The sequence below is a fragment of the Aythya ferina genome, assembly GCF_964211825.1.
Source record: "Aythya ferina genome assembly, chromosome: 2".
Classification (NCBI taxonomy): domain Eukaryota; kingdom Metazoa; phylum Chordata; class Aves; order Anseriformes; family Anatidae; genus Aythya; species Aythya ferina.
The window spans coordinates 112,563,963-112,582,938 of record NC_140297.1 but is presented as its reverse complement, the minus strand read 5'-3'; the positions used below and the strand labels follow the sequence as shown (position 1 = coordinate 112,582,938).

Below are 18,976 nucleotides of genomic sequence, written 5' to 3'. Positions count from 1 at the left end.
GACCAACCAGTTTTGTCTTACACTCTCTTTTCTGTATCTACAAATGAGCAGCACCTCATTTAGTACACACAATGATGCTTTGACTTTCCATTATGGCCTGAGGAGTACATTCCCCACAGCGGTAAGGATGAAGACCCATCCCCTCTCAACTCCTCATCCCTCATCCTGTGCTCCAGCCACTTGCTTCCTAGAATTCACCTGCTGGCACACCAGGCTAGCTCTCCTCACTATGCAAAAATGTAACTAAGCCCCAAAACAAATACAAAACATGTGGGGAGATGCAGGGCTGTGACCTGAATTAGCTCATCGTGCTGAAAGATTAAAGCTGGAACCAGTTCTCAGAGACCAGGAGGGAAAGTGTATTTCAACCCTCCTGCTATTCAGCTCATTGATACTAAGGAGTTGTTGTTTGTTTGTTTGTTTGTTTTCCTTTGAAAATAAAAAAAAAAAAAAAGGAAAATGCACAAAAATGGGGTTTCCTTGGATTCTTTCTTCTATATACTGCTCTGGATGCTTTGCGTTTCAAATGCAAGAAGCAATTGAGCAAAAGAAGCAATTCTCTTCTAAGTCAGACACTTGGGTTTGATTTTCTGCAATAAGAGCAGCCAATCCAAATATATAACTGATTCTAAATGCTTGACTCAGTATGTAGCTGAATGCAACACGTTTTCTGACTGACGGGAAGATTAGCTGTTCTTTTCAGCTGATGCTCAGGTACTACCAGCTGGAGTACAAAGCTGCTGTTAATGTGCTGGTGACGGGAGTTATAAGAAAAGAGTTGATGACTTGCATATAAAGCCTAACAGTTTTCTGGCCCCCAAACAAACATATCACAACAGATACTAGTTTGTATCCTTACTGTTTTTTATTCAAAAAAAAAAAAAAAAAAAAAAAAAAAGGAATTAATATCAAAACTTGACTATTTTTTAAGCTGTAGATCTGCCCTGTCTGGGCTGGAGAAAACTAACTTTGTGGCTGCCCACAGGACACTGCACCTGTGCCAATGACTACTGGAGAAATCCTCCCTTTAAGGACATTCAGAAATTTCACCTCTGTAGTGTACAATATATTTATCAAAACTAAAGTTTAACAGAAAATAAAGCTTTATTACATGTAATATTGATCAAGAAAATGCATCTTCAAAACTGCATAAATATTTGGGAGCTTGATGTAACTACTAAATTAGGAATAAACATCTCAAAAGAGAGATAACTCTTGTCCACAACAGGCTTTTTTCTCTAAGCCACATTATTCTAGCAATAATTGCTCTCAAGTTTGTACTTTTCTTTCTTTCGTTCTCTTGCAAAGAAGACCTGTATAAGGCATTTTTTATAGTGCCTTGAAAAGGCCATTTGGATTTTTTTTTCATTGAAAAGTGTACATTGAGGGTTTGCCCACAGAACATAAAGAATTAAGCAAAAGTAAGCAATCACCCATGGCCAGTCACAATGAGAAACAGCAGCACCTTTTTCACGCAGGATACAACTCTGTGGCAGTCTGGTTTGGGTTGGTTTGCCTGTAACCACCTGTTCTGAAAAGGCAAGAAAATCTAGAAGTTCACAGGAACACTACTACCCCTTTCCAATAACTTTCCAAGAACAACCAATAACTTGGGGTAGATCACACTCAGCAGAAGCTTCTAAGGCCAGAACTGAATTATTTTTTAATTAATTTGTCTCTTTTTCTTTTTTTGGTCCAGTTTCCTCAGACTGTACAATGATTACAGTGTGCAAGTGTCTGTGCCACTCAGTTACTCACCTACTAACTTCTGAACATGTCACCCCACCATTTCAAGACTTTCTGAAATTAGATGTTTAATTTTCTTCAAAATAAAGCACTGATCAGAGATGAGCAACCTACCAGTGTGACTTCTGGGTGCCTGCATCTCAACTTCACTTATTACTAGCTATTATAAACAGGGGCACTCTCCAGAGAGGCGAATCCCTAAGAAACCAAACTTTCCTAGTTTCCCTCCTCTTGGTTTCTCTCCACTAGGATCTCTGATCTCTGGCAGGCACCAAGTTAAAAAAAAAAAAAAAAAAAAAAAAAAAAAAGAAGTCAGTGGGCTACAGCCCAAGAGAAAGTCATTGTTTAATCTCCCTCTTGCTGAGCTGCACCACCCTAACGCCCGCGAATCCCTCAAGCAGTGCCACTCTAGCAGGAAATGTTTTGGATGGCTTTGCATGAAAACTAGTCGTGGCAGAAGTGACCTGCTGCCGGGCCTCCTGGCCAAGCAATCTGTGCCCACCACCACGTAGCTGTGCTTGGATCTGAACCATCCCCACTTGTCACGACCAGACCTGTCCGGGGCCGGTGGCAGGGACGGCTCCCGGCCCTGCAGGAGCATCCTCCGGGGAGGTGCAGCAAGCCCCGTGCCCAGCACGCACCTCATCCTACGCGCCCATCCAAGCGAGCCTAGAAAACAGCATCACGCGATGAACCGGTCGAGTTGAAGAGGAAGTTTACAGGAGTATGTCGGGACATCTGCCTCAGTCAGACAAATCAGTCATTTTCCCCTTTGTTCGCATCAGAGCAGCGGTGCTAAATCTGGAACGGGGCTGCCGCGGAGCCACGCTCAGAGGAGGCTGGAGGTCAGCTCTGGCTGCGACTGGCTCCCAGCTGAAGGCGGGGAAGCCCGAGCGACCCTCTCCTCCCTCGGGACCCCCAGCCTCAACCTCCCTTGTGGCACAGGGGCTCCCCCCGCGGGCGCGGAGCCGGGCAGCCCTCTGCAGTGCTCGACCCCACCAAAGGCAGAAACCTCCTCGGGGGCCGGGGCTGGCAGCGCGGCGGCTCTTCCTTACCTCGTACCGCAGGGGGCTGCCGGGGGGCGGCGGCGGCGGCGGTGATGGGTCGGGGGTCGGGCGGCGGGGCGCCGCCACTGTACCGCCGGGAGATGACCCGGTCCCGCCGTGGGGGCCGGGGGGGCAGCGGGCGGCCGTCGTCGCCCAGGGCTTGCAGGAGCAGGTCGAGGAGCGCCCCCCGCTCGGCTCCGGCGGCGGGCACGTCCCTGCCCTCGGCGCCCGGCGGCGGCGGGGCCGAGGCCAGCAGCAGGAGCACGATGGCGGGCAGCGCCTGGCGTTTCTTCGCCCCTCGCATCTCTGCGGCGCTGGGAGGAGGCAGAGAGCGAAGGCGGTCAGCTCCGGGCCCGGCCCGCAGCCCCCCCGCCCGCCCCCCATGCCGCGGCCGCCCAGATTCCCGCACGCCTGCCCCGCGGGATGGCGGCGGGATGCGGGGCCCCGACGGGACCCCCAGGGCCGGCCCCGGCAGCTCCCGAGCAGCCCCCGCCGCGCTCCGCCGGCTCCCCGGTGATGGAGGAGGATTAGGGGAAGGGCATTAGCCCTCCCGCACGGAGCGCGCTGCGGGGCTTTGCGATGGATTTGCTCGGCCGCCGTTGCCCCCCGGGGGTCCCGCGATGGGGGCTGCCTCCGTCCTCCGCCCTCGAAGCGGGGCGGCCCGGCACGGCTCGGCTCCGCACGGCGGCTCCCGGGAGGGAACGGACGGGAGGACAGCCGCACGGAGCTGAGTTTGTGGCCAGTCGCATCGGAAACCGCCGCGAAGCAGGGCGCAAAGGGCAAACCCAGTTGCAAGAGGCTGAGGCTCCGTAATGCCCCTAAGTAAGCTAGCCTAATTATAGCCCACGGTTAGGATTAAGGGGGAGGCAGGAGAATTGGGTTCTCCACGAACTGCTTTATACTTGGCCTCGCTCGCAAATCCCCTTTGGGCGAAAGAGTTAATCGGAGCCGCTGGGAAGACGGCTCTCCCCGACGGCCAGGGGCCCTCTGTCCGTCCATCCATCCGTCCGTCCGCCGCCCGGCAGAGCCGCGCGAAGAGCCGGCGCTCGAGGGGCAGGGGCGCGGGGACCCCCGGCTCCAGAAGGGCCGGGACGCCCCCTCCGAAGAGGCGGCAGCTTACCTTCCTTCAAGCACGGGCAAACCCCGGCGAGCGGCCGCGGGCCGGGGACAGACGTCCTCTGCCGTTGCCCGAGAGCCCGTGTCCCCGCCGAGGCTCCGCCGGGCGCGGAGCGGGGCGGTCGGTGCTGAGCCCGGGGAGGGGGGATGCGCCCTCCAGGGCCATGCGCTTCTCTTATATAGTCCGCACCGGCGTACTCATTCGAGTACTATCGACTTTAGGTGGGTGGCAGTCGATGGAGACACCTCTGGTAATCACTCTTGGGCTCAGAGAAGGTCTTTTCTGACAAACTTCCTCCTCCCCGTTTGTCCCCCGGTGGATGGCAACTGAAAGCTGCGTTTGAAGAGGCTCTGATCTATTTGAGAAATTAGATTTCCCCGAAGACTGGGAAACGCTTACTAATAAAGCTGCCGGCTCAAAAGATTAAAATGTGCTTTAACTTAGGGGGATTCCCTTAGGAATACAGCAGGAAAACTATTTTTTTCCCCCCTCTTACTGAACAAAGAAGCCGTACAGATGAGCGCGTACAGATTTGTTTCTGTTTGGACAGTGAGGGAAGTGGTAGACTGTCTTTGGTGGGTGAATTCGTAAGAGACACCTTGTGAAAGTCTGTTTCTCTCCCATTATTTTTTCTTACTTTTTGACAACTAGACTTAATGAAAAGATAGCAAAAGAAGACACTGACCTGATGAATCTCACAGGATAAAACAACTTGGATTCAAGAGCCTTAAAAAAAGTGAGCAAATAATTGAAGGAGATCTCTGCTTTCAGAGAGCAGTGCGTACAGGTGGTCTGGGGGTAGATTGAAAAGCAATATGCATTTTAAAATCATACCAGACAATATTTCACATTATGACAGAATTTTAAAGTGTAACTCTTCTTCAGAAAGTACCCCGAGATATTTAATTAATAAGAGTGGGAGAAAAATTAAAAACATTTGAAATATCCTTGAATACATGAAAAGGGAGATTTTAGATTTGGAACAAATTTGAACTCTTTATATTTGTCTGGCAGATGATATTTCTCTACAAACTTTGTCTCTTTCCCAAAAGTCCCAAAAGGTCCTTCCTGCGCTTCTCTGGTTATCTCACGCAGAGCACACACAGGGCTGCATCTCACAGGGGCTACATCTGCACTGCTGTTGGGAAGCCAGCTTCTCACCCACCTCCTCCTATTCTTGTGCCATCTTCACTCACCTTTCAGGGGCAAAATACCACAGAGATTGGGGATCAAACCACATTAAACTATTGAAGGGTTACAAAGGGTTATACCCTTTTTTATTATTGTTTTTTAAGAGGTCAGTGCATTGCACTAGGCAAATCGGTCTAACCTGTGGATTCCCAGGATAACAGAAGGGAAGTGGCAATCTGTCATGATTTACTGTTTCTCTCTTTATTGGGGGCATATAAGGAGTTTTTTTCTGGTCAAGGTGACAGGTCAAGTGAAAAGAAAAAAGGAGAGCTGTTACAAGCTGAGAAATGAAGAAGTGTGCTTATTTAACAACTCCAAAACAAATCCCAAACCTTCTCTTCACTTGTTTGTTTGTTTTATTTTGTTCTCAGAGATGTATATTGCCACCACAGAATGGGACTGAATTGTCCTGTAGAAATGATCAAAGCATTCCCTTGACTTGGGCTCCTTTGCCCAAGTCAAAGCTCCTTCATAACTGGTCATAGATTAGGTCTTAGCACTGGAAACAGGACCCATGGAAATCTACATGGCACTATTAAGAAAGATATTTTTTTATCACTTGAGAAAAAAAAAAAAAAGTTGTTATTGGATATCTTTTCAAGGCAGGTAGCAGAATACTCACAGGAACTAAAGACAATATTGCAAAATACAAGCAAATAACACCTCTTCCCCATGCCCACAAAAGATCTCCAAGCTGCCATAGCTGGCTATGCAATCATGATTGACAACATCCTGGAGCTCTCATTTGGGAAAGTTTGTGAGTTCCTGAGCAAACACTGTCAAATATGTCACCTACATTCCATGTGTTTCTAAGAATCAATCCTGTTAGTGTAAGGATGTTTTTTGTTTGTTTTTAAAAAAGGATTTTAAAACTCTATAGCAGAACATAGCTAGGCCTATTACTATGGTGAACTACCCAGCTTTAGCTTTCTCCTTTTTCTCCACTGTCACTTGCTTTCTAAAGAAGGGATCTTTTGGAAAAGCTATCTTTCTTTCCTTGGATTGACATTGTACTCATCTAGAGGACAATAAGGTGTTTCTTAACTAATATTTTAAATTAAAACAAATTGACAGGGTGGGCACTTCCTTTATTACCAGTATTTAACTTTTTTTTTTTTTTTTAAATGTTATCCTTTGTGTGTTTTCAAAAGGAATAAACAAGAGGTCAAGTAAAAGAAGAGAGTAGCTGTCCCTGCAGAGTAGTCTGAGAGGCAGATCTGTCAGGCCCTAAAGTTGCTGCAATGATTCCCATTCACTGATGTGGGAGTTGGTTCTTTTCACTTTAAAGCTTGATCCAATTAGAGCCACAGCACATCTAAATCGCAAGCTTTAAGTAGCTTTTTCAGATTATTTTATTGTTTAAAGAGCCTTAAAGACTTATTAAAAACAACAACATATTTGTTTCCTACTGTTGTGTAAAGCCTTTTTAAAATTGTCTCAATATTTGAATTCTTCAGAGAGTATTTGAAGGAATGTCAGCCAGAAAGCAACCAAAGGAAGACGACTGCTTTACTAATCCCAGGCAATTCTGAAAACCCATTCTCAGGTCACAGTCACATTGGCCCCTTTTTGTTCATAGCCCTACTATGCCTTCTCCTCATTACATGGAGAAAAAACCCTCAGCATGAGGTTTACATCAAAGAGAGCATCTTAAAACTGCATTCAATGTCTTGTTTAGGAACTGAAAACACGTTCGTAGTAAACCCAATATAAGTCCTGTTATTTGCTTCTTTTAGCCAGTGGATTTAAACAAGTGAATCACATTTATTTCCTGTGGCATGTTCTTTTCATTTTCTGATGTGTCTTAGCCACGAGTCCATCGCTGATTGAAGTTAAAAGCAAACTGGTTAAATCAAAGAATCACAGGGCTGACAGGAACTTGGAGAGATGATCTAGTGCTTTCCATTGCCCAAGGCAGAACCAACTATACCTATGTCAACAGGGCTCAGTAGGAAACTAACCTTTATTTTTTCCCATCAAGCTCAACGCTTCAACCCAAATCCATTAAATGAACAATTGGTAAATGTCGGTTTAGTAGTTATTTTTTTTTTTAATCTCAGTATTTATAGTGAAATATAAACATTATCTAAATGTATTCCCAAAGCACACGCTCAAATAAAAGACAAGCTAAAACAAAGACTTAAAATTTAGGTGTCTCACTGGTTCTAAATAAATCTGTCAGCCAAAGATTTCCGTGGCCACTCAGCTAAAGCACAATGAAAAACAGAGAGAAATCCTGGTTCTGTTGAAGTCTATGGGAATTTTCCTGTTGACTTTGTTGAGCTGGGATTTAAAGCAAAAGTTGTTACTAGAGGAGAGATGAGAAAGTGAAATATGACCACAAAAATATGAATGTATTAGCCAAGGCACTAATTTATAGATACCTGCTGTAATTTCTGATAAGTAACAGAGGATTCAGGCTTGGTTTTAGATCACACAATTTTCTTAAAATCAGAGTATTTAAACAGCCAAATATATGTGCCTATTGAAGCTGATATAAAAATACTCTTTGTGTAGAGGACTTGATCAGATGATTGCTTGCATAACTTTGCCATTCTTTATATCTATGGATCTACAGATTTATTTTTTTCCAATATTTCTGCCAGCAACTTTTAAGTCACAAGACTTGCTAATGAATTAACTGACTGTGGAAGGTCATACAGTATAAGTAAAATAATACTGCTAAAAGAGATGTAAGAATCTGTGTGCCATATATATGATAACAGGAAACTTAATCTCTTAAATTCATGTAAAAAATGTTATAGAAATAGAGAATTGTGGTATATTCTTACTGAGTTTTAGTTAGCATGTCAGCTTTCTTGTAGTGGAAATTAAACTAGAGCTTTAAAAATGTATTCCACAAATCAATATCAGTCTTTCCACTTGAAATATAGCAGATTAGTTTTATATATAAACATATGTAACTATTTTTGACTAAAGTGTTAAAATGATCTTTACCAACTTTTCCTTTAAGAAATTCTGTGCTGAGGTCATCCCTATCTGGGTTTTGGAGGAGTTTTGTCCAGGCAACTAAGACATATAGTCATTTCTGGAGGACCTTTGGCTCCCCTGTACTCTTGAAGGCTCAGCTGGAAACGTGAAACAGCTTCTTAAAACTAAAACCTGCAAATTGTTCAACAGAAAACAAAGAAGGGAGTAGGGAGAAAGAGTTTCAGTAGTGAAGGTTTTGATTGTGCCCCATCTGATTAGCTGCCTGCAGCTGGGACTGTTCAGTAGAACATGGCCTGTAGGAGAAGCTAACTACTTCAAAAGTATTGTTTAGATGTTATTTCACAAAAATCTACTTCTAATTTTTTCTTCCACAGGACATCTGGTATTGGGAAGTTAAGAGGAAAAAAAAAAAAAAGAGCATTTCTTGCCTTTAAAACTGTTCAGAAAAGATCTTCTGCAAACCTTCCAAAGAAAAGTGGGAAGACTTTAAAACCCTGACAGATTTTTCAGGACCTCAGAGTTGGCCCTTGAGCTCCATTCTCAGTAGACAAGCAATACACAGTCCAGGCAAAGGAACCTTTTGAACTGCTTGCGGTCTTTTATACATCATCGAAATGATGTATAATTTGAAAGCAATTATCTGCATTACTGTGACTCTGAAGACTGACAGTTTATCTTAGAAAATGTCCAATAGTTGTTTTGCTTATTGTCAGCTTCTGATTTGGCCAGAATTAAGAAGGAAACAGTAGTCCCCACAAGAGTCCTGTGGCAGGCACCTGCTCTTATGACACCCCATCTCGAAATCAAAAATAGGTACCAAATATTCCCACTGGTTGGAGTCCCTCTCTTTTGAACCCAGTCCTGGATTCTCAGCTGTGTTGGGTGTACCCAGAAGATAAAATCCTGTTTCTAAGAACATGACAGCTTTTTACACCTGTCCTTATAGCTTTTAGAATTAATCCACAGATGCAGTGAGTCAAGCATAAATTTCTTGCCTGACACTGAAGACACCTTCATCATGTGCCATTCGTGACAGCAGACAGGAACTTGCTGACAGCACCAAAATAACTTTGCATGTGACATGGCTTCCTAGAAGAGCTCTGTCTGACCAATATGAGGACCATCATCTAACCAAACAGATCTATTTCCTTTCAACAAAGCAAAAACAAAACTGTGTTTTCAGAGTTTGGCAGCTAGGGCAATATCAAGCACAAGATGTTACATTCAAGTCCTGGAGTGTCTGATATAGAAGAAAAATATCAGATTTCCTCTCTCAATGAGAGCCTTCAATCAGGGGAACCTGAACCTAGGGATTTGGGGACGCAAAGATGCAATGGCAGCCTTCACCACAGATTGTGAGTCAGTACGGGTGTGCTGCATCAGAGTGGCATAAGAGTCTAGAGCTCACTGCCCCTCTCTGCTGAGGTAATCATCTTTAAAAGAAAGAACATTTTGATAGGAATGTCCTGCCAGGAATCCACAGTGGTGAACAGGGAGGCTTGAAGAGTTTTTGAAAAAATGATCTGTATGGACCACCCCGAATGAGAAAGTTAAGTCCATGCGACCTCCACACAGAGCAGAAGTTGAGACATGAGGTGTCATTCCCTACAGCAAAGACATTTCCTGATGATATATTACATTAAGGATAGACTTCCACAGTGGCCCCTTGTGGATGATGTCTGATTCCTCATCTGATTCCCCAGGAATAAATGCAGGCCAGCATTTATAACACTGGAAGAGGCAAAAATAGTGGAATCACCCTAATCAGATGACAGCAGAAGCAAGCCTCAAAAGTTTCTTAACAAAAGCCCTAAATTGAGCAGGATGTGGCACAGCCTGTGCACACCCATACATGTGCAGAGATGGTGTGCAGGACTCAGAAATCCCTGCATATGTGGTGCAAAGTTGCTGGACCTGCCACACAATGTTGGTTATGATGCTTCAGAGAGGAGAAAAAAAAACAAATGAGGTGCATGCTATTCAACTAAATGAGGTTACCTCATTGTTGATTCAAGAAGAGATTTTCAGCAGGAATCAATTTGTAGAATGGCAGATAACAAGGGAAACTGGTCACCATTGCTAGCGCAGGCCAATTTGGGTACTGGAACAAGAAAAGCACCATTAGTTTTGATGCAGACAGATGCAGAGAGTGAAGCTGAGTGTGGACTCCAACCTGCAAAAAACCAGTTCTCAAATAAAAGTTGTAATTGACCAAAGCAGTTCTGCTTATATCCAGAAAGAGGAATCTCAACTGAAGTGATTTCTCCCTGGTGAAACTGCTACTGAAGTCTTGTACTTCAGTCAAGAATTCACATCTTGGGAAGAATGATGAGATCTGGAGACAAATCGGGAACATTCTTTTAAGTTGGGGAAAAAAAAGGTTAAAAGATTATCAGAGAAAACCTTAAGCTTACCCTATAAGTATCTACTCGGAAAACAAAACAAAAGATATTAGAGAACTCTTTAATTTACTAACATGAATTTGGAAAAGACCATGATGGTCATTCAGTCTGTAAAACCTAAAATTACCATCAAGAATGCAATAGACACCTACTTCAAACAGAGTATAAAACATGCATTCCCCATACCCCTACACACTTGGGATGAAACAGTTTTTAAAATAGACTAAAACAAGCTTAAAATGCCTGTAAGAGACCAAAAGACATGTTATAGTGTCTGAAGGAAAATCAAGGGGAAAAAATCAAGAACAAGGCAATGCCTTAAGGTCCTAGAGTAGAGATTTTTTTAATAAACTGACCCAAGGAACCAGGTCATCTACTTGCTTATGAATATCAGAATGCTTCTGCCTACCTGGCTTGGAGGAAAAAAATCATGATGACTCCAGCCCTGGTGACTGATTTATATCTGAGCCTGTGATTATGATATACTAGCTGAGCAGCTGAGAATGTAATGACTTACTAATTGATCTTTTTGACATCCTGTCTCCAGCTGTGAAAGTCTCTGGTGACTTAAAGGAAGGGAAAAAGGAAAAAAAAAAAAAAAAAAAAGAAAAAGGAAATCTCTTCCTCCTCTCCCTTTCCTGAGGCAAACAAGGCATCTAAGGGATGTTTAGGAATGGTCCCTACTTTCATCAGGTGACTAGAAAAAATAAGGTTTAAGCATCTGAAATGGAATAGGTGAGCAGCGATCCTGTGACTTTCAAATTCCCTTGGATATATCTACTGGTTATTTCTAACAGATTCTAACAGATAATAGTTCTAGGTGCATCACAGTTTGTTAACTGAGGCCTGAATTTCACAAGTAAATCACAAGTAAATTACACACTATGCAAAATGTATTTCACTTTACTTTTCCTTCTCTTGTGTTGCAAGATGGAATTTTTGAGGAACCCAGCTCCAATATTGTAGCACAAAAAAGAAGTAGATATTCATAAGTCTTTGTAGTCATACCTCTGACTGTCCTCTTTTTCTTCTCTCTCTGCCATGGTAGTCCTAAATTTAAAATATTCATTTTACTTCAGCTGCCTCAGTTTCTCTTTGGTATACATTGGTTGGCTCTGCCTTCTTCTTTTCTGCCATCCTTCCCCCACATTGTTCTTTTTACTTTTCATTTAAAATGGCATATGACACTACAGCTGAAATATCAAACATATCAGTCATGCAGTTTTTTAGACATCCTTTGTGTCTTTAACAAACAGAAAGACACATTCAAGTTTTTTTGTTATCTAGGAAAGGAAGAAACCATACTAAACACACACAAAATTTCTGTTGAACATTAATGTCTTGGTATCCAAATTATGACAATTTAATAAAAAAGTTAAGTAATAGTTTTTTACAATTTTTATGTTTTAATCTTGTTAATTTGTTTTATTGTTAGTAGTGTGTTTTTTTATTTTTCTTTTATTCTGTGTGTGTGGTTTTTTTTTTTCAAATTAACTTGGACACTTTTAAGGAATAAGGATTGACTGGCAGAAAATCAAGCTGTGTTAATTACATGATGTATTGTTGTTGGAGATTTATTTTCAGTTCATTTGAAACCAATGTTAAAAATGGAAATTGTGCTGAAGTTGTACATTCCTGATTCTGAATTATTACGTCCTTCACCAGTAATCCTTGCAGTAGGACTCTATGGGTGCTAAGTGATGCCTATCTCATAACTTCCACTGCATCCATTTTTGGGCACCACTGAAGAGGCTCTTCAGATCATGTAACCCATTTTACATCAGCATCATCCCTCTGTTAAAACTGGGGATCCTGTAATGAAAACGGAACTCTGCTGGAACAGAAAAATAAATAAATAAATAATACGTTACAAAAAAAAAAATAAATAATATATACATACATAAACATATATATATATATATCAACCACTGCCAGCCAGTGGCAGGATTAACATGAGGCACACCATGAGGCTGCATTAGAGGCTGTAAAGACAGACCTAAAGGTGCTTGCTTAGCTCACTGCTTGGAAGCAGCCTTGTCTGCAGCACACAGCCCCTTCCAGACCCAGGGAAGTGGCTGACCTTTGCTGTCTGCTCTGACAGACAGCAAAATGCTGGTGCTGGCAAGCAGCCAGGGGATCTGATTCCCAGATGATGAATCAAAGGCACAGAGAAGGGGGGGCTTGCCCTTTCCAAAGGGGACACTGGTGAACAGGTGTTTATTGGTTTTGTTTGATGACTGCTTTTTGGCTGATAAATGCCACAGAGAGCCTATTTGGAGAGGCTTTATACCAAAATGGCCATGGCAGTTTTGTGCCTGAACAGAAGGACAGAACAGGCAGCATACAAAGTCCACTTGCTCAGTTTTGCCTTTTAACATTACTCTGCTTTTCATAACTGAAAAGTAAAATGAACATTAATTATACTTTGTTAAAATCTTTCTTTGGCTTTTTTTTCCTGGGGCAATGAATTTTCACCCAATTACATTGTTTGTCTGCAGCTTCATGTACAATTTAAACCAACATAATTTGGCATTGCTGCCAAAAAGATCAACACCATACTCTGCATGCCTCTGGCCACCAAATATCTGCCCCTAAGCTGGGACCTCTGTTATGCTGGCACAAGAGTTCAGGTATTTGCTTGCTGAATAGGGTCAGGATACTGATTCAAGCTAAAGTTACTTCCCAATGGCTTGTTTCCCCATGCACCCTACTATATACCACATAGCTTGTCTTGTAGACGTGGAGAAGCAGGTAGTGTGGAGATGTCACTAAGGAGCTGGCATCAAACTGTGTCTTCCACAAGCAATGCTGACTTACAGTGTTCACAGCTACCCCAGCAGCATTTGAGTCCACTGGCCATCTGCATAAGATTACTCTTTTACACCAGATATAGCAATCTTGGCTGCCCTTGCTTTTGCTTTGATTTTCAAATTTCTTATCCAAGTAAAGATGCTGAAAGGAACTAAAAACCTTTACAAGGGATACCCTGCTCTTCTGACTTCCATCTGAGGAGGCAAAGAGAGAATTGACTCAGCAGGAAGTGGACCCAGAACTGCCTTCATTACTGCTCCATCTCTCCTGCCTCATCTCCTGTTTTCCTTCCTCCACAATTCCCTTTTCATTATCATTGCAGGAATTTGAACATGTTGCTGAGCAAACTGCACAAGCCTTCCGCAGCAGCTGTGAATCTCACCTGCTAGGCAGCACCAAGAAAAGCTAGACAAAGGCTATATTTCCTAAGCCTCCTCTTCCCTTCTCTCCTAAATAAAAGAATATAAAAAATATTTCAGCTACCAGGCATGACGCTGTAGAGGGTCTATAAAATGCTGTGAAAAATCTGTTACTAAAGATAGCGGATCTAAGATAAGCAGATCTTGGCCCAGACGAAGACCCTTAGCTGTTTGAGGAGGAAGACTAAGAGTAAGGATAACCTCTCACACTGCTTGCCTGCAACATATGGACCTTTACTAAATCTGATTTGAGCAGGTTTAACTTATTTGGATGTAAGCCCCGCTAAATATTTGGAGAATAATTCAGATTTAAAAAATCTACAACCCATAGCCCCCTTTTTGTTCTGTGTGATGCAGTGTCAGCTTTGTATGGCAGAAGCATAAATACTGCAGACAATGCTGGAAAAGAAAGAATACAGATGTCTTTGACAAATGACTCCAGTAACATAGTTGAAGCACTCCCACTCAGTTGTCCTAAGCAGCTACCTATCTAAAATGTACTTTGCAGCTACTTTAATCCCTAGCTCAATTTTCCCTAGTAGGAGATTACTTAAATAACAAAATGGTGGGAAACTACACAAGGACTTCATTGTCCCATTAGGTGCCGTTGCATTTTTCAGTCTTATTCACCTTACCTTTGTCTCTATAATGTCTTTTTATATTGACTAGTTTATTGGCAGAGACCTTGTCTTTTGCTCCCTGTGAAAAGCTTCTTTTCTACTATTCTTAACAATAATAACACTAAATGAGTCAAGGAGAAAATTTAAGTAGGAAAGATAACAAGCTGCATGGAGGAGGTAGAAAAATTGTTGATTGAGTACAGAAGCAGTAATGAAGTGAGGAGGAAAGATGCAAGACAAGGAAGGGTTAAGAGAGGAGGAGAAGAAAGTCTGAGTCAATGCAGAGTAGGAGGAGGTGATTAAGAAGGAATCAAAAATTTGAATTTTAAAAGGAAGGTTTTTGTTACAGTAAAATTGGAAGGGAAGGAAAAAGGATTTGAAAGACAAAATGTTGAATAAGAAGGAAGGCAATTGTACTCCACACCTTTTCTACAATGTGAAGAAACTCAAGAAAATGCAGAATAAAGGAAAGCATTAGAACAGGCTAGGTAGAGAAGAAGAAAAGGATAGTGAGCTGAGGTAGAAAGGAAGTTAGAACAAGTACAAACGTTTGATATGTAGAGGGATATGCTGAGGGATATATGTATTGGTCTAAATATTATATTCAGCTTATTTTCTTGGAAAATGAATGAGTATTTCCACAGGAAGAGATACATTGGAGTTGAGCACAGGAAAGGGAAGGAAGAGAAAACAAAATTTGATAAATTTGAAGCATTTACAAGAGAAATACTGCTTTTAAAAAAGTGGTAATTTATGGACAAAGCCATAATAGTCATAAGAAATCTATAAGTCAAGATGTCACTAAGTATATACCTGCAACACATACAGAATGTCAGATACATTTCATACACTTTTCTCACACATTTAGTGTCTTAAATAGATCTTGTTTGGTATGTTAGTTTGATTTCTTGCTATTTACTAGCTGAAAACATTCCAGAGTAAAACATTTTCTCTGGCATAGGGCATTAGATTGGCATTCAGCATACTACTGAGGTAAATAAAAGACCGTGAACTTGACTTTGCTGTTGCATAACCACAGATGATGTTCTTTAGCTATTATCTACTTATGAAACAATCCTTGAGCTTTTATAAAGTGATTCTGAGCATTTCTAAAGCATGAGACATTCATCGCTTTCTAATGTCTAAAAGCTAAAGACATTGTCTCTTCAGGAAGAATTTCCTCCCAGATTGTCCACATTCCTCTCAGGTCATTCCTATCCTTCTGAAATGCCTTACTTCCTCTGTTTTTTGATGTTTCGTTTTGTTTTGTTTTGTTTTGTTTGTCTTATAATACCTATGTGCCTTTCACTGTCATCAGCTTCCCGCACCTCCATGGTTCTCTCCTTTTTTCTTGAGCTGTACTTGAATACTGTTCTGATACAGCTCTACATCTTGAAAGTGAGTAAGTATTAGTGTGGTGCTAGCTAAACAACATATTTGGGAACAGCTCTTCATTCTTCTACACAACACAGAAACATTGAAGCTCATTAGTCGTTGTGTCTGAAGGAAAACTGTTTCATCAGAGAACACTGATTAAACAGGACATATGGATCCTACAGGAGTCCATCAAAAAATTCAGCAGAAATATGTTTCCAGGTTTCCAGGCAGTCTGCCTTGACAAAGCACTAGCCAGTTGGCTGGCAACAGGGTGGGCAGGTTGCCGGCTCTCTGGGACCCTCAACTTCCCTGTCAGAGCAGGAAGTTAGTAAGCCAGCTCAGCAGCTGGGACAAAGAGCGTCCAAAAAAATGATCAGAGAGGTGGGAGGCAAAGGAGTTTGGCAACTGGGAAAGCAAGAAAGACATTTGAGAAATCTCATTCCCATGGAAAGAGTCAAATTTCTGGCTTTTCATCCTGATCCAGGAGGAAATATATACACATATTTATAATATACATAAAAAAAATGTATACGCACCTGTATGTGTTTATATATATGTATACCTATTTAAAATATTATTTCTTGTGAGAAAGGAAATCCTTCTTCTAGCTGGCTGTAATGAATTGTTGATGTCCTCTGCCATGAAAATTAAAAGTAGGCAAATATAGACCAAAATTAGGAAAGCTAGCTGATTAAAGGAAATGCCATGACATTGTCAATGCATATTATTACAATTAAATATGAGATAACATGCGATAGGGTTGAACTGAGAGACTGTAGTTTTTTTAGCCCTGTGACAAACAATCATCACTAAATAATTTTAAGGCTTTATTAAGCATGGTTAAAAAGGAAGGTGAGAAAAATAAGAACAACTAATGTAATTTTACTTATAAATATTTATATTCATAAATATAAGGTAAATATTTACATATTTACATACTTACAGCTGCTGCTTCTGTGTCAGAAATAATTTTTCTTACCTTTCTTCTGCCTCATTTTTATAACAAAATATTTCCTCAGTTTGGCAATCTACAGGGGAAAAAAAAAAAATAAAACCTGAGCTGAGAGGAGAGGATCTCAAGCACTTTTTGAGAACCTTCTAATCCTGGTTCTTGAAGCAAAAGACCAAATTAGGGGAAAGATTAAAGAAAAAATAGCAAAGTAAAAAAATATAACAAAAAAAAACTGTGTTATGTCATTAGAATGGACTCCTCTGGCATCCTTGCTTCAGAGGGGAGAGTGGCAGCTCCTCAGGGAGGTGGCCGGATGAATCTGCTGAGGACAATGCTTTCAGCTGGTCAAAAGCTGAAAGAGCATTTCAAGGGTTGCAGTCTTGGCAACAGGACCAACCTTCCCAGTTTTGTCTGGCCAATATATGGAGTAGGGAAGAGAGAAACAACTGAGGCAGAGACACTTGAAAGCACAGATGACTGACCAGAAGGACAAAAAATACAAAGCCACAGTTAACAATCTTTAAATCTTCTTTTTTTTTTTTCCCTTGTATGTATCACAAGGGGAAATTAAGAAAGAAGTGAAATATGAAAGAAGCAGGAAATCTCATGGCTTGGATGTGGAAACCACTCCTTCCTATAAGTCCTCCTCCTAATTTCTCTCACTAGCACTTTTCACTACAGCATATGCACAAGGTACAGCTCTGCTGCTGACTGCTCTTATGCAGGTCCCAGATGAGTTTTCACTCCTCTAAAAGAAGTTTCCTACAAAAGATGCTAGAGATCATCTCCAAGCTAGTGCTGGCTATCAACCTTGTCTCTCCTTTTCTTCCTGAGAAGTGATGATTCCTCCTTCTCTGGGTCACCAGAAGTGAATCACCTGGCTATCCTGCTGTTTCTGATTGCATCAATATCACTACACTCCAAAGGACTTCAGAGCCAGTTCCCTCTGCCTAAGTCCACACAACAACTCACCTGTGTACCCATGGAAAGTGCTAATTACACCTGTCTGCTTTTATGCTATGAGAATATACACTTGTCAAATGTCTGATGCAAGGCATGAAAATGTACTTTCATGCCCGTGAATGTACAGTTCATTAGATTGTTTTTATTGATGAAAGTAAAAAATGAATGTGAAAAACCCATTGTTATAATAGTATCTAATATAAACAAATAGAGGAAAATGTAATATTTTGTTTTCTTGCAAAGGAATAATTTTCTGAGTCTTATTTATTATATAATACCAGATGAAAGATACATTCCCACCCACCTCCCCACCCCCAAGAAGAAAAGAAGTCTAAACTAAAGTTAACAATATAGTATTTCTTCTTGTTTTGATAGTGAAATGTTTCTTCTCTTCTGAAGTACCTGAATAATTTAATTCAGTAAACATGCAACATAAATACATCTTTCAATGCCTGCATGCTTTGATCTTCTTAATACTGGCAGGTCTTTGTTGCCTCGTACTCTTGATTTTGTTAACAGTAGTTTAAGCAACAATCTTTTTGAGAAAAAAGGATTACAACTTTATTAAAATATTCTCTTACAAAACTCAAACATTCATAAAGCTTGTCAGATAGCTTTGCTTGTCTTGTACTTCCAGAGTGCAGAATGAAATCCTCGGTTTACTCCAAGCAGTGTGGCAGTCCCTGGGGACATTAAAGGCCTTTTGCAAGGCAATGCCAACATTTCTTGCTCTAAGAAACTGAGAGCATGAAATCACCTCTCATGCATGTTTTGCACAAATGCACTGCAGAAACTGCAACTGTGGGCACACAAACCCTGCTCAGCCCATAGTTTCAAGGACCCAGCAGCCATGCTGCCTTTGTGGGGACAGTCCCTTCCCTGAGCTGCCATGGTCCCTTGTAAGAGCCTAGTGCACTTCCACCTGGCCAGATTTCTCCTCTGGTCTTTTTGGTGATGGTAGGAGCAAGCAGCTCATTTCATTGTACCAAACATCTTGGTACTGCATCATCTCTCTTTCCATAGCCAGAGAGCATCATTGGCTACTAAATATTAAATAACCTGTGTTTAAAAAGAGGCAAAGATGCCCTGACCACATTGAAATAGCCATTTATTTTTAAAATAGAGATTTTTTTTTTATTAGAGATTTTTCTCTATAAAAAATAATAAAAAATATTCCCTAAGAGTTTTTCATATAGTATTATGACAGGTATTTTCTCAACCACCAGAAACAGAGTCTGTTTTGCTCATGACAATAATTGTTGAGTGATCTCTCTGTTCTTACCTCAACCCTTGAGACTCTTCCATCATATTGACTTCCCATTTCTTCCTTTGAGAAAGGTGAGTGAGAGAGTGGTTGTGGTATTGTTTAGCTGCCTATCG

At 41.6% G+C, this 18,976-nt stretch overlaps 1 protein-coding gene across 1 annotated transcript in view; it reads right to left on the bottom strand.

Annotated features, from left to right (window-relative positions):
* Positions 1-4,024, bottom strand: part of ALKAL1 (ALK and LTK ligand 1) — a 36,631-nt gene extending 32,607 nt beyond the window's left edge. The window contains exons 1-2 of the mRNA XM_084510944.1: positions 3,913-4,024; positions 2,802-3,106 (exon numbers count right to left, since the gene is read on the bottom strand). Of these exons, the coding sequence (XP_084367070.1) occupies positions 2,802-3,096 (295 nt within the window). The 5' untranslated portion in view covers positions 3,097-3,106; positions 3,913-4,024. The remainder of the gene's footprint in view (positions 1-2,801; positions 3,107-3,912) is intronic.
* Positions 4,025-18,976: the final 14,952 nt, after the last annotated feature.